A 15939-nucleotide genomic window follows, 5' to 3' on the forward strand; every position below is an offset into this window, starting at 1 on the left:
TCCTTGGCCATACCACCACCACCATTTTAGAAGAAGGTTTTTCTTCTGTTTTCTAGGATCTCTAACACCTAGACCTCCTTGTTCCTTTGGTAATATGACCTTATCCTAATTCACAAGATGGAATTTATGTCCTTCACTATTTCTTCCCACAGGAATGCCCTTCTTAGACCATCCAATTGCTTTTTCACCTTATATGGCATTGGAACATGGATAAGATATAGGTAGGAATGTCGTCCAATAGAGTATTGATTAGAGCCAGTTTTCCTCATAGATAGATATTGCATATTCTAATTTGTCAACATCTTTTCCACCCTCTTCACTACTCCATCCATATCTCAGGTGCTTTGTATTTTGCACCCAAAAGGAGGCCCAAATAAGTAAAGGGGAAGGAGCATGTGTCGCACCCCAGAATCCCTATCAGATTATTCAAGCTTGAGATTTCATTGACAGGGTAGATCTTGCTTCTCATTATGTTAATATGCAGTCCAGAAACAACTTTAAATAGCATAAGGGTTATATTGAGATAAATAACTTGGAGTGTCTCTACCCCACAAAAGGTTAGGATAATATTAGATTATAATAAGTGGGAGATTGAAATAGAATTGTTTGGGCAACTTTCTACCTTGAAGTCCTCAATCCAGTGATTTGCTTTCGCTTTGTCCAACATCTTGTTCAAACCTTCCATGGCTAAAATGAATAAGAAAGGGGAAAGAAGGTCCTCTTATCTTATTCCTTTTTAGGGGAGAAAAGGTGAACTGGCCTCTTGTTCACCATGATGGAGTATTTTACAGCTTTGAGACTGTATTTGATCCATTTACCTCCAAAACTCATTTGCTTTAGCATATTTAGCAGGTACGGCCAGCTTACTTGGTAAAAGTTTTCTCTACGTCTAGCTTGCATAAAATTCAAAGGAGTTCCTGATTTCTGTCTTCCACCCACCATTTCATTTGCAATCAAAGAAGCATTAGTGATCTACCTATTCTTAAGATGGCATTTTGCTCGCCATAAACCAGTTTCCAAATCACTGTTTTGAGAGTTCCTATGAGAGTTATAGGCCCGAAGTCTCCAACGTGCAATACTCCCATTCTTTTTGGTATAAGAGCTATATATAAAGGAGGGTGCATTATCGGATTTGACCATGCAGCAGTACCAATGAAAATGGTTGAGAGCTCCCATAATATCATACGTGGTGACATCCCATGCGCTTAGATAAAAGGCCATTGTGTATCCATCAGGCCCTGGACTATTGTCAGGAGCACAAGAATTAATGGCTGCTAGATGCTCTCACCTCTTCTTCTTCAAAGTTCTTTTCTAGCCAAATTTCTCTTCTCGAGTGATGATGTTGAAATTCTCATAGCTTGCTTTGGGCTTCCACTGTTCATCCTTCTTGTACAAAGCTTGGTAAAATCTTAAGATCTAACTTTTGATTTCTCCCCCGTCTTCACAGATTCCCATTAATCAACAGCTTATCAATTTGATTGCTTCTCCTGTGAGAATTGGCTACTCTTTGGAAAATTTTGGTGTTCCTATCTCCTAACTTAAGCCACAAACATCTTCATTTCTGCCTCCAGGATACCTTTTCACTCTGTGCTAATTCCTTCGGTTTTAGCTTTAGATGGATTGTTCTCTCCTTTTTCCCCCGTGACATATGCCTGCTTTCAGTAGCTTGCTCAAGGATAGTTGATTTCTCCAACATCCTTTCCCTCTGAGTTTCTAGTCTTCCAAAGGTCTCTCTGCTCCAGCTAGTAATGTCTTTATTTAGATTTCTAAGCTTTTAAGATAGGACAAAATCTGGACTACCACCAATATTGTACTTCTGCCACCAACCTTTAACCATTTCAGAGAAACCTTCTGTTATTAGCCACATATTTTCATACTTGAAATAGGAGTAATTAGTGTCTTAATCACCTTTTTCCAGAACCAAAGGTCTGTGGTTTGATATTACTCTACACATGACTAATTGTTTTATAGCATTGAAAATATCACTCCACTTCGCAGAAACTACAAACCTGTCTATTAAGGATGAACAGAATTTAAATATCCACCCCCACCTTTGGCTAATGCCATATTAGTTTCTCTTATAAAGTAAGCATCATCTGGTTAATGTATTATTTCCATTACAGGTCGCATAATTAATCAAAAGAACAATTTCCAGAAATAACAGAAAAATGAAAGTTGAGGACCGAAACTGGCGTTCACAGATTTCAATCTATAAACTTGAATGAATACATACACAACAACCTGCACTTTCATTAGACTTTGATTTAAAGCCAGTTAAGATGAAGTACTCTAGTTATAACAAGAAGCAGCTAAAAAGTACATTTTTACATAACATTTCAATAACACCATCTCTAGAGAAACAGAATGTGTAAATTTATTTTCTTCATTGGTGAATATGCTTAATATAAATCATTCCTAGCAGGGACACATAAAGGTTAAAGCAAGGGGGTTCAATAGAATTCCTTACGGTGAAAATTATAAACAATGTGCAAATAGGATAAAATCGGATGTTATTAATTATATGTAAACTGTTCAATCTCCTTGATATAAGGAAAGATTCTAATATAGCGACGATAAAAAAGATCATCAAAAAATAGGAGGCTGGTTATAAGATGAGAAACTTGCCTTGAAACTTCCTCACCGGTGTATCTCCACCAGTAACAACTTTAAATTTCCATATTGGTGTCTCTCCATTAGTGATAACCTCAAACATAATAGCATCTCCCTCCTTTAAACAATTTTCAGCAATGAATTTATGAAATCCACCACCAATATAGGATCAAGTACTACTGGAACTTATCTTTAAATTCACGACCTTTGTCTTTCATCTCTTACAATCAACCCACACTTCTTGTTGATGAGACCATTTGCAATTGCAAATTGTTTAGGCACATTCTGACGTGGTGTATATAAGAGTAAAAACATTTGAACACATCACTAAAACTTCAACTTTTCACAGAATTTATAACACCAATTAACAAAGAAAATTAAAAGTGTGCAACACTTTCTTTAGCCCTATGGCACAGACAAAAGCGGAGCTAGGATTGCAATTATAGGGATTCTAGATTTTAGAATGATTACTTCAAGTGCTAATAAGTGGGCTCTAAATTTAATATTTGTCCATATTTAATTAATTTCTTAATACAAATAAATTGTTTAAGCAAAATTTATTGGGTTTGCTGAATCTGTATCCGGGCTTCTACCTCTGCCCCTGACTTTAAATCAAAAGCATTAGAACCCGAATCACCTTAAATTAAAGCTAATGAACCAGCATGGAACCCTATTTTAACAATAAGTCAATACTATTTACACAAAATAATATGGCATTGCATTAGCCTAAGATTCTTGAAGAGTCTGTGTTAAATGAGTTTCGAGACAATGTCAAGAAACTTCTGAAAAAGGCTATATTGTCTAGTAGTGCATACAAAATGAGATCGACCAAAACGCTTTTCATGAATAGCAGCTTGACAGTGTAAAGAATTTTTTTACATTATGAGATAGCAAGTTTGCCATTTCTTTGGGCTACCAATTAATACTTACCATAGAAATTTACTTACAATCACATAAATAGGTAATCAGATTGGGTAAAAAAAATTACACTGTTGGAGTGTAGAACTAATTAAACTGTAAGAAACATGGCAAACATGCTTCCTTTAATGCAATGAGTCTTGAAACTTACCAAGGTACCTCTTAAAAAACAATAGCGTCTAATAGTGCATTCAAAATGAGATTGAACGAAAGCCTTTTTAGTAGTAGCAGCAGCTTCGGTAAGGGAAGAAGTCTTATTTGACAAGTCGATGTTAGGGCTCGGTGTTTCTGTTACATTGTCAAGAAATTAAACACAGTACCTCTGTAACAACATTTCACTATAACGATCAAGTTTTCTATGAGACAATTTTGTATGTTATATTATATTATATGTTCTTTATAACGGCATTTTGCAATGGAAACCAAATGACATCCATGAATGTTGTTACAGAGAGAATTGACCATATAACAAATGATACTTAAAAATGACCAGAAATCAAATATCCACCCTAGCAAGGATAACAAAACAAATGCTCCTATCTACTGCCCCCTTTCTATTAATCTTCCACCCTAATATGCATCCTCCACACCTTACTATCTAGGGTCATATCCTCAGTAAGATGTAACTGCTCCATTTTATGTCTAAGCACCTCCCTCCAATATTTATTCGGTCTACCTCTACCTCGCCTAAATCCATCCATAGTCAACCTCTCGTATTTTCGTAGTGGGGAATTCGTGCCCCTCCTCATCACATGCTCGAACCATATCAACTGCTCTTCAGGCATCTTATCTTCTACTAAAGTCACTCCCACTTTGCCACGGATAACCTTATTTCTAATTCTATCCCTCATCGTAAACCCACACATCCATCGCAATATCCTCATCTCCGCCACTTTCAACTTTTGAATGAGTGAGTTCTTGACTGACCAACACTCCACCCCATAAAACATAGTTCATCTAACCTCCATAATTCATAGAAAAATGGAAGACCAAAACTAGCCTTCATAGATTTTAATCTTTAAATTTGAATGAATACATACACCAAACTGCACTTACATTAGACTTCCAATTAAAGCCAGCTAAGATGAAGTACTCTGGTTTTAACAAGAAGCAGCTAACAAGTACATTGTACAAAACATTTCAATAACACCATCTCTAGAGAAAACAACAAACAACAACAACATACCTAGATTAATTCCAGAAGTGGAGTATGGAAAGAGTAGGTTGTATGCATTTCCCCTACCGAGGGTAGAGTTTAAGATAGACCCTTGGCTCAAAAGAGAAGTTTCCAAGACAGAATTGCAAGAATGATATGAAAACAAACTAGCAAGACATAAAGCAAATAAAACAATGGGTAGTAATAAGCAATAAAGTATAAGAGACTACATGACGACTAAAAATCCCCTAACATCTCCAACATAAAGTTTGACAATGCTCAGCTACTTAATAGCCTTCCATCCTAATCCCAACTTCCAAACCTTCCTATCTATACAAAATACTTATGTCCCCAGTACGTTAATGAAAAATTTGTGTCAATTCGTCTATCACTAAGGCAAATAAGAACGAGCTAAAGGTTGAACACAGATGCAACCCATCATAATTTAAAAGTGTTCTAAGTTACCTCACACTAGTCTAACCGAGTCTTGACTCTATCATACATGTATTTAATTACCCTAGTGTAAGCCAAAGGTACACATTCAGACTTCAAACATCTCTAGAAGACGTCCCTATGGACCTTATCGTAAGTCCTTTCTTGGTTAATGAACATCAAGTGTAAATCTCTCTTCATGTTCCTATACTGCTCCAATATACTCCTTACAAAGTGAATGTCTTCATAGTTGATCGCCTAACATGAATCTATATTGGTTCTCAAAAATAGATACACCCCTCCTTATCCTCATTTCGACCACCCTCTACCAAACTTCTATAGTACGACTTAGTAGCTTGATACCCCTATAGTTGTTGCCATTCCGAATATCACCCTAGCTCTTGCACAACGAAACCAATATAGTCCCCCTCCATTCTTCTGGTATCTTATATGTCCTAAATATGACATTAAACAACTCAATCACCCACTCCATACCTGTCTGCATCCGGGATTTCATCTAGCCTGATCACTCTCTCCCTTCTTATCTCCTCTCCCTCACCTTGCCAAGCCTATACAACCTCATACCCCTACCTTTGCAGTCAAATTCTCCCTACAAGTACTCAAAAGTAGTTGTTTTAGTCGTTGTGACTGCTAGTTTCACTTTCTTCTTCGTTTATATTTCTCTATTTCTCATCTTAGCTTTTCATTAATGTTATATAAGTAACCTTCTTGGCTTTCACTTTTGCCTGGACATCTACATTCCACTATCAATCCCTTTTATGCCGGCCTGAGCTACCGCTCGAGGCCTTTAGTACCTTTCTAGTTGTTTCTCTATTGTAGTCAGTTGTCCTAGCCCACATATTATTGTGCCCACGCTACTCCACGCCTTGATTCTAGAGTAAACAAAATGTCTAAATTTATTTTCTTCATGAGATAATGGTTAAAAACACGCCAAAAGTATAACTTTTTGTGAGCTTCAAACCTAAACTATCAGATGTTTGCATTTCCTTACACTTTTTTGTTTAAAAAATGGTGCCAAATGGCACTCCATAAGGATAATTAAAGGAATGAATTGAAAATTTAAAAAAATTAAGAGATAATGGTTAAAACACACACCTAAAGCATCACTTTTTGCGTGTTTCTTACTTAAACTATCATGTGTTTGCATATCTCCTAACCTATCATAAACTATTTATCAAAACATACCTCGAAACAATGAGTTGACTGTCATATGGGCGAAATTTTATGGGCAAATTAAGTTGTCATGCACCTTTGGTGATTGTATTCAACCACTTGGCCTAGTCAGCTTTAAGGTGTGGAGTGATAAATAGTTGGTAATAGTTTAGGTAGGAAAGCAAACACCTGAACTAAGGTATGAAACTCGCAAAAAACTAATACTTCATGTGTGTTTTTGACCATTATCTCTTTTTTCATCTGTAATCATGTTTTGAATCTCATAAAGAATGTTTTACGAAGCGATTCATTAAAATAAAAAATCATTCCTAGCAAAGGCTGATCTAGATTCAAGCTAGGAGGGGCGAGGGGGTTTTAATAGAATTCTTTACTATGAAAATTATATTGTGTGAATAGGATAAAAATGAATGTTTTTACTATACAACTAGTAAAGTTGTTTCCATGTGACCAAGAGGTCACGAGTTCAAGCCGTAGAAATAACCCCTAGTAGAAATGTAAGTTGAGGTTGCATACAATAGACCTTTGTGGTCCGGTTCTACCTCGAACCCCGCATATAGCGGCGACTTTAATGCACCAGGCTGCATATTTTTAATTAAATCTTCTAGATATAAAGAAAGATTCTAATATAGCAACGATTAAAAAAATCATCAAAAACATAAGAGGTTGGATAAGAAGAGAAACTTGCCTTGAAACTTCCTCATTGGTGTTTCTCCATCAGTAACAACTTGAAATTTCCATATTGGTGTCTTTCCATTTGTGACAACCTCAAACTTAATACGATCTCCCTCCTTTATACAATTCTCAGCGACGAATTTACGCCATCCCGTTCCAATATAGGCTCGAGCTCAAGGATTGCTAGAACTGCATATCTTTAATTTCTACGACCTTTGTCTTTCATCACTTATTATCAATTTGCACTTCTTGTTGGTGAGACCATTCGCAAGTGCAAATTGTTGAGGCAGAAACTGACATGGTGTACGTATAAGTGTATAACCAATTAACCATTTGCACACATCATTAAATAGTTCATTATATTCTTCAAAATATTCACCGAATATATAACGCCAATTAACAAAGAAAATAAATATTGTACAATGCTTCCTTTAGCCCAGTGGCAGAGACAGAGGCGGAGATAGGATTACAACTTTATGGATTTTGGATTTTAGAACGACTATTTCAAGAGCTGATTAGTGGGTTCTAAATTTAATATTCGTACAATGAATTTCTTAACACAAATACATTGTTTACACAAAAAAGATATTGGAGTTTTTGGAACTTCACTCACAAAACTTCAATTTCCAACTAAAATACATATTCAATCGCATCTTCAAAACTCAAGTTTTCAAGTTTCAAATTTAAAATCTATAGTCAAACGGGAGCTAATATTCTTGAAGAGTTCCACGTGAAAAAAAAAAAAAGTTTTGAGGCATACCTAGGTGCTTCTGAAAAGGCAATATTTTCCAATAGTGCATTCAAAATGAGATCTTTCACAAGAATTGTCATCGGTAGCGGTAGCAACTTCTTCTGCTTCCTCCTCCTCGTCCTCATCCTCATCCTCCTCGTACTCGTTCTCCTCCTCTTCTTCCACCTCGTACTCCTCCTCCTCCTCCACCTCGTACTCGTTCTCCTCCTCTTCCACCTCGTAATCGTCCTCCTCTTCTTCCTCCTCGTCCATCTCCACCTCATCCTCGACCACGTCTTCTTGCATATATTCTGCATATTCTCTACTACATTGACTCGAATCAAAATCTGAAACTTAAATTCCATATTTCCTTCATGACTAAACACCAATATATTTCCCACTTGCAAATCAAACTCCTCTATAAATTTTCCCCAATTACCCTCTTCCAGTTTCCGGCCATTCACCTTAACCCTCCATTTCTTACCATCCCTTTTCAGTACACCACATTTAACATGTTCCTGCCCCTTCAAATACTTCAAGAAACCTATAGGTATTTTCTACAATAAAACTAAAAATTAGTTTTGTCCCATATAGGCCTGGCGGAGTTAGGATTATCACTTACAAGGTTCAAAATACGAAAAAATAAACGCACTAACTAGCTGGAGGGGTTAAGCATGTACCATATAAAAAGCAATTTTAATCATGTACAAATAGTGCAATTTTTCGTCGAGACATAAAGAATTAGTCTTGTCCCATATAGGCAGTGGCGGAGTGAGAATTTTCACTTACTGGATTCAAAATATGAAAAAAGTAAATGCACAAATTGGCCGAAAGGAATTCAAAATCTACTGTACATATATAAAAAGTAATTTTAATCATATATAAATAGTGCAGTTTTTCGTCGATACATAAAGAAGAATTAGTCTTGGCCCTTGGGGTTTCAAAATATGAAAAAGTAAATGCACGAACAGATTCAAAATATACTATATATACGTAAAAAAGTAATTTTAATCATGTATAAATAGTGTAATTTTCTGGCGATATATAAAGAAGAATTAGTCTTGTGCCATATAGACAACGGCAGAATCAGAATTTTCATTTCGTCTCAAACATGAAGAAGAAGTAGCGTGACTTACAAGACCATTGTTGAAACCTGGCAAAATGGGTTTGAAAAAATGAGATTGTTTTGGTGGGATTTTCATGGAAACCCATATGTAAATTAGTGTAAGAAGAAAGGTGGTGCTTTTGGTTCTTTTGTATTTCAGGGGAAACTGGATAGTTGGAGGGAATTAGTTAGGCAAAACACATACTCGTAGCCTACTTGCATTACGTGCCCTTCAATTTTTAGCGTGCAAGGTAAACATATAGGGTGGTTTGCTTGAAAAGAGTTATGTCGAGTTAATTAATTCTGAAATTAGTTATTAGATAATTAATTATTCTTTTATATATATAAATAACTAATTCAATTATTATGATGTAAATGGTGGGATATATAACATCAATATCAATTAATACCTCACACTAAATATAAATTTTTATTTTATTTCGAGATTATTTATCTATACCTCACATCAAACGACCCCTTAAACTGATACAAAGCTCATTTAAATATATACACACATTTATACGCCCAAAACAAGTTCAAACTCAACTTTAGAAGTTTAAAAAAAAAAGTAAATTATTTTTTATTTTTATGGCAAAACACGTAGCTACGTTGCAAAAATATCGTATAAAATAATATACATCCAATAACAATATACAAAAAATATACTAAATATCGATGGTCCGTGCCAGCACAGGCTCAATATATGTTATTTTTTATCTCAATTTAAATTATTAAAATAATTTATGTTTTTACTTGTTGTAATTTATAATATTTTTTTCTGGTTTAATTTAAATGATGATGGTATAATTTAGAAAGTCGGTCAAATATTTTATATTTTTTAAACTTCTTAAGTTGTTAATTATGCGATTTACAATGTCTTTTATATTATTTTTCAATAATATATGAATATTCTCCTTGTCTCAACTTATATGACACAAATAAAATTTCGATAGTCAATCAAATTTTTTTTACATATATACTTTTATATCAAGTTCTTAATTATTGCAATTTATAATACTTTTTATTTTATTTTCAAATAAAATACGTTATTTTATGTCTTGCTCTGTCCTATCCCAATTTATGTGCACTAATATAATTTCGATAGTCAATCAAATTTTTTATGTCGACTTATCATTTTATGTCTCTTTTACCTTTTTTTATGAAATATTATCAATTTTTTAATACTTAGACGATCATAATAATTAATTAGGGATAATATAGCAAAATCACGATGAAAGCAATGAAGCACACATGTCCTAAGTGGCTTATAATAACTAATTAGAAGCGACGTAGAAAAATTACTATAAAATACTTGTATAATAGTTAATTAATGATGATATAATAAAATTACAATTGAAACAATCATAAATGTCTATTTTACTTTTTTCTAATTAAATATTATTAATTTTTTAATATGTAAATGACTTATAATATTTAATTAGGGATATAATAATTAACTAGGGAAGATATAGTAAAATTACGATTGAAGCAGTTAAAACAGACACATCATAAATGTCTATTTTAATTTTTTTATTAAATATTATTAATTTTCTAATACATAAATGACTTATAATTATTAATTAGGAGTGATATAGTAAAATTACAATTAAAGCAGCTGAAGCAAGAATGTCGACCTCGTGCTTGCTTTGCTGTAAAATTATGGTTGAAGCAGTTGAAAAAGTCATAAATGTCAATTTTACCTTTTTCTAATTAAATATTATTAATTTAGTAATACGTAAATGACTTACAATATTTAATTAAGGATACAATAATTAATTAAGGGTGATATAATAAAATTACGATTGAAACAATTGAAGCAGATATGTCATAAATGTCTATTTTAAATTTTTTTATAAATATTATTAATTTTCTAATATATAAATGAATTATAATAATTAATTAGGGGTGATAGACCAATATTACAGTTGAAGCAAGCATGTCGACCTCCTGCCTGCTTCAGCTGCTCACCTTCCTCTTATTTTAAGAGAATATATATTTGAAAACATGATATACAATATATACACCCAATATACAATATTATACCAAAGATTTATTTATACACCTATAACAACATATAGTTTTATACACTATTATACATTCTGAAATTTCAAACTTTGTCGGATGATTTCTCTCAAAAGACAAGCCGGAATATTGTGAAAATTTATGGAGCGGTAGATCTAGTGATGGGATATCATCTCCAATAGGCGGGTCATTAACCTAACAAAAATTGTTGGTAGTTTGCTCTTGAATTCCGTTAGGGGTTGTTTGGTTGGGAAAGAGTTATTTTGGGATAATTAATTTTGGAATTAGTTAACCCAGGATATATATGGGAAAACTTATCTCATCACTATGCTATAAATGATGGGATAAATAATTTCGGTATTAACTAATACCTCCAACAAAACATAGGATAAAATAATCCTTGATTTTATCCCTTAACTATTTATCTATTATACCTCACACCGAACGACCTCTTAAAGTAACAACGTTTGTAATTTGTGATTTTTGGAGTTGTAAATAGAATTTTGAGGCTATTCTTGTTGCATTGGATTCGTCTCATCAAAATCCATCACTTGACTCTAATTTTGAATCTTCAGAAGGGGGATGTGGCCCCATGGAAACCTTCGAAGGGTTAAGTTCAGAAATAGCCCTAAAATGTTCTGGTCTTAATATGTAGTCCTCGGTAAAAAAAACTCTTACAAAAATAACCTTATAAATGGGTGATCTTAATTTTTTGGCCTTGCTCAATAAGTTTGCCTATAAGACAGATGTCTAACGTATGCCCATAAGGCAGACATTCATGATATTTCAAGACGACAAATTTAATCAATTGCCTAGTTCCGCCTTATAGCAAAAAATAGAAATTAAATATGTTGCATATAAGACAAACGTTTTAACTTTTGTCCATAAGGCTGGTGTTATAGACATTTTAAAAGAACCTGCGCAATTGATCAAAAGTTATGCTTTATAGGCAAAAATTGAAACTTAAGGTTGTTGTCTATCACACGTAAGTTTTAACTTTTGCTTATAAGACAGACATTTAGGATATTTTAATACAATGAATCTGTTCAGTTGACCACAAGTTTTGCATTATAGGCAAACTTTAAAACTTATTCAGCAGGGTTAAAAATTCAAAACCACACACTTTGGAAACTACAAATTCAAAATAGAATATTTGAGAGATAAAAATTTAAGACCGAACACTTTTCAGCACACTAAGTGCAATTTTCTGACCTTCTAAGGCTCTTAAGCTCCTACCTTGAACCAAACTTTATGGATTGCACTAGAATGTAATTATCGCCATTTTAAAATGGAAGGAATATGCAAATTGCCTTTCATATTAGAGTATAATATCCCATACTAATAAATAAAAAGCAATAATGTTGCACTTGCAATTGATCATCTCGTATTACTATCATCTATTGTGTAATGGGGTCTTTTCGTTATTATATGAGATATATAGGTATTAGCTAATTTTATTAATATAAAGATTAGTTATACATGAAGTAGTTATATATGTAGTATTAATAATGTAAAATTAATTATGCACTATTAGAAATACAGCGATTGGTTATTAAAATAATTTAGTTATATGTATATTAATTATTTCATATTCTATCAAGCATTAAAATTGAAACAATACATAAATTTCTGTTCACAATTTGTACATGCACTAGTACTAGTTATAAACAAAAGAAAAACATAAACTAAACCTGTCAATTGGGCCGGATTAGACAGGTTAGACCGGCTCAAAAGGCATCCCAAACTGGTCTAATTTGGAATCGATAGGGTTGGACGATATCTGGGCCGGGCACCTGGTCTTGGCCGTCTGGTTCAAGTAGCCTGGTGGAGCGACCCAGTTGAGAAACTGAACCAGGCACACCGGTCAACTGGACCGATATATATTATTTTTGTTTAAAAAGTTTCTTGGCACAACGGTCCACCAGCACAAACACTGATTTTGGATCGTTGGTAACAGCTATATAGTCGTTGGCCCAACGGCCAAAATCAGCTTTTGGCTTATTTAATTAAAAAAATTAATTATTTTTTTTTTTTATAAATACATGGCATTTTGAATCAATTTATCTCACAACTTACAATCTCATTCTCTCAATTATTCTAATTATCTCTAAAAGTGCTCAATTTTATTTTATTATTTTGCAATTACGAAAATCAAGTGAAAGTTTTCAAATGTCTCTCAACTTTCAGATACTTCAAATATTTAGTATTGTCATTACATTTCTTACTTTTAATTTTTAATTAATGTATTATTTATTGAATAATTATTTTTATTATTTTGTGTTTTTTGAATATTAATTTAATTTGTAATATGGATAAATTAAGAAAAGTCGATAAAAGTGTTAGAATTTTTGTTCCGATAGCAGTAGTGATAGTAAAAAATGAATTGGTTCCGATTTCGGTAGAGGTAGTTCAAGTACTAGATATACTTGTGTGCCTCCGGTACCAACTAGCGAACCCTTTGAGAATGAAATAAGTGTAGTTGCTCATGACATGAACTTTTTAGAAGCTCAATAAAATTATGGTATAGAAGAAGAGAATAAAGTAGACGCAATTGATTTAAATGTAGATGATGATGTTATTAGTGATAGATCTGAAGTCAGTAATGCTAATGTTAGATCTGAATCGGTTAATCTTCCTCCCTGATCCCTTGTAAGATCTCGTAAAAAAATTAGTAATTTGTGAAATTATTTTACGGAAGTAGAAAAAACTACTAAGGTCCAATGCAATATTTGTCAACGATTATATAAGTATAAGATCGGAGGTAATAAAAGAGGTACGAGTGCATTTTTGAGACATTTGGAAAGTGAACACCCAATAGAACTAGCTGCGATAAAAAATGGTGGGACTACTAGGGGGCCAACTCAAACTAGATTGGACCAAAAAATCGGTCAATTAGTTCAGAATTAGGATAAAATGAAGGACCGAGAAGAATTAGCAAAAATGATAGTTGTGGCTTGTTTGTCTTTCTCTCTCTTTTGCTTCTTCCAAAGCTTTATTCATTATATTCAAGCAATTTATAATCCTATATTTACAGGAAATCCTAGAAGTACTTCGGTTCGATATTTTTAGACTCTATGCATTATATATTTATTATTTATCTGCATTATTAAAAGATTTTCCATGTAGAGTTGCTCTAACATCTGATCTTGATCGTACCGTTAATAAAAATAATTATTTAACAATTGATTGTTATTGGATAGATAGTAATTTTGTTATGCAAAAACGTATTTTAGCATTTTTGTATGATAAAGACCATAGACAGACTGAAAAAATTATTTCTAAATCTATTATAAAAGTTGTAAAATATTATGGTATTAAAAGAAAAGTATTATGTATATCTTTTGATAATGCTTCTAACAATAAGACTGTTATTGACTTGTTAAAAGTTGAACTTTCTCCACCGTTTTACGAAATTTGTCATGTAAGTGTGCTTGCCATATATATAATTTAATTGTAAAAGATGGTATTGAATTTTTTGAGCTTCGTATTGAAAATGTTAGGCTTAACGTTGACTTTATTCAAGAAGATCATAGAAAAATTAGACCTGTAGAATTTAAAAGAAAATGTGAACAACATGAACTTAAATCGATATTAATGCTCAAAGAAGTAGATTGTAGATGGAATGCTACTTATGATTTGTCAAGAACTTCCCTTATTTGTAAAGTTTCTACTGCAATGACTTTTAATCAATTTGTTAGATCTTTTCCTGAGTGTATGTTACATAATTTTGATTGGGCTATTACTGTTGATCTTGTTAAATTTTTGAAAAAAATTTATATAGCTATGATTGAATTTTCGATGCTTATTATCCTACTGTTTGTAATATTTTAGTTTATTTAGCCAACATTTCTTGTTTGTTTAACAAATATAAGGATAAACCAGGTTACAAAGAAATTATTGCTGCAATGGCTGATACATTTAAAAAAAATTTCAATTCGCTTCTCCATATTTACTTGATTGGTGTTATAATAAATTTATGTATGAAATATATTACTATGTTTGAATTTGTTTCTATTATTTATAATGCTTTAGATATACAACCTAAAAAAGAACCTTTTTTACGGCTATGAGTGATGCTAACAATTACATGAATGCATTATACAATCATTATGCTAATTTACTTGATGGTGCTATATAGACACATATCACTCCAACTCCCGTTCTCCATACTCCCGAGAAGTCAACATCTTCTAAAAAAAACAGGCACATAATAGTTATGTTGTTTATTTTTTTTTGATTTAAATGTTTGGAATAGGATGTCGCCTTCAACACATAGAGTCATTTCTTGTGCAGAGTTTAAGTATTAGCTTAGACAGTCTATAGTGAATCGTAGATTAAGGAACAACATGCTAGATTGATGGAAGAATAATGAAAGACAATATCTTGTACTTTCAAGATTTGCTAGAGATATATTGAATGTTCTAGTGTCAACCATTGCATTAGAGAACTTTTGTAGTCAAGGATGACAACAGCTTGGAGACAACCGACACTCATTGATAAGAAATGCCATGAATATTCTAGTTTGCCTTAGAGACTGGATTAGAGCGAAACGAAGAAATCAAGGAATGAAGGTGGAGCCGGCAGACGAACAAAATCTTGAAGATTTTATGACTTCAAGGGAGAACTCAGCACAATAAAGTCCAATGCATGGCTTTGACCCCATTAATTTTGACACTCCTCAGACAATTTTCGTTAATATTAACACGAATGAGCTGCGTAAATGATGAAAAATTTGTAGAATTGTCAATGAATCATTTAGATTTATTGAATTTTTTATATCTCATTTTAAGTGAGATGTAATTAGAATCTTGTAACTTATAAGTTTTAAATCAATTCGCAATCAATCAAATACAACATTCATTCGCTCTTTATGTTTATTTTCCATTTAAATTGAATATCTAATTTAAATTAAATACTTTTAATATATTACTATCAAACTTTAGATAAACATAACAAACATATATACATAAATAATGTTAGCAAATATTACTTAACCTACTAGTATTGACATATAAAAATTCAATCTAAGTTTATCTTTTAAGCAGTGTATGTTAATATTTGAATATATATTCAAGTATTATTATATAAGTATTATATATT

The 15939-nt window shown here is 32.6% G+C and overlaps 1 protein-coding gene across 1 annotated transcript; it reads right to left on the minus strand.

Annotated features, from left to right (window-relative positions):
* Positions 1-7588: 7588 nt before the first annotated feature.
* Positions 7589-9010, minus strand: LOC124896766 (troponin T, skeletal muscle-like). Its single transcript, XM_047408588.1, has 2 exons — positions 8849-9010; positions 7589-8269 (listed from the first exon to the last, which is right to left on the minus strand). The coding sequence occupies exon 2, from the start codon at positions 8016-8018 to the stop codon at positions 7743-7745; it is 276 nt and encodes a 91-aa protein (XP_047264544.1). The 5' UTR covers positions 8019-8269; positions 8849-9010; the 3' UTR covers positions 7589-7742.
* Positions 9011-15939: the final 6929 nt, after the last annotated feature.

The sequence above is a fragment of the Capsicum annuum genome, chromosome 1 (genome assembly GCF_002878395.1).
Source record: "Capsicum annuum cultivar UCD-10X-F1 chromosome 1, UCD10Xv1.1, whole genome shotgun sequence".
In the NCBI taxonomy this organism is placed as follows: domain Eukaryota; kingdom Viridiplantae; phylum Streptophyta; class Magnoliopsida; order Solanales; family Solanaceae; genus Capsicum; species Capsicum annuum.

Coding starts and splice junctions, on each gene's coding strand:
- LOC124896766 (XM_047408588.1), bottom strand. CDS start 8,018: ATGCAAGAAGACGTGGTCGAGGATGAGGTGGAGATGGACGAGGAGGAA.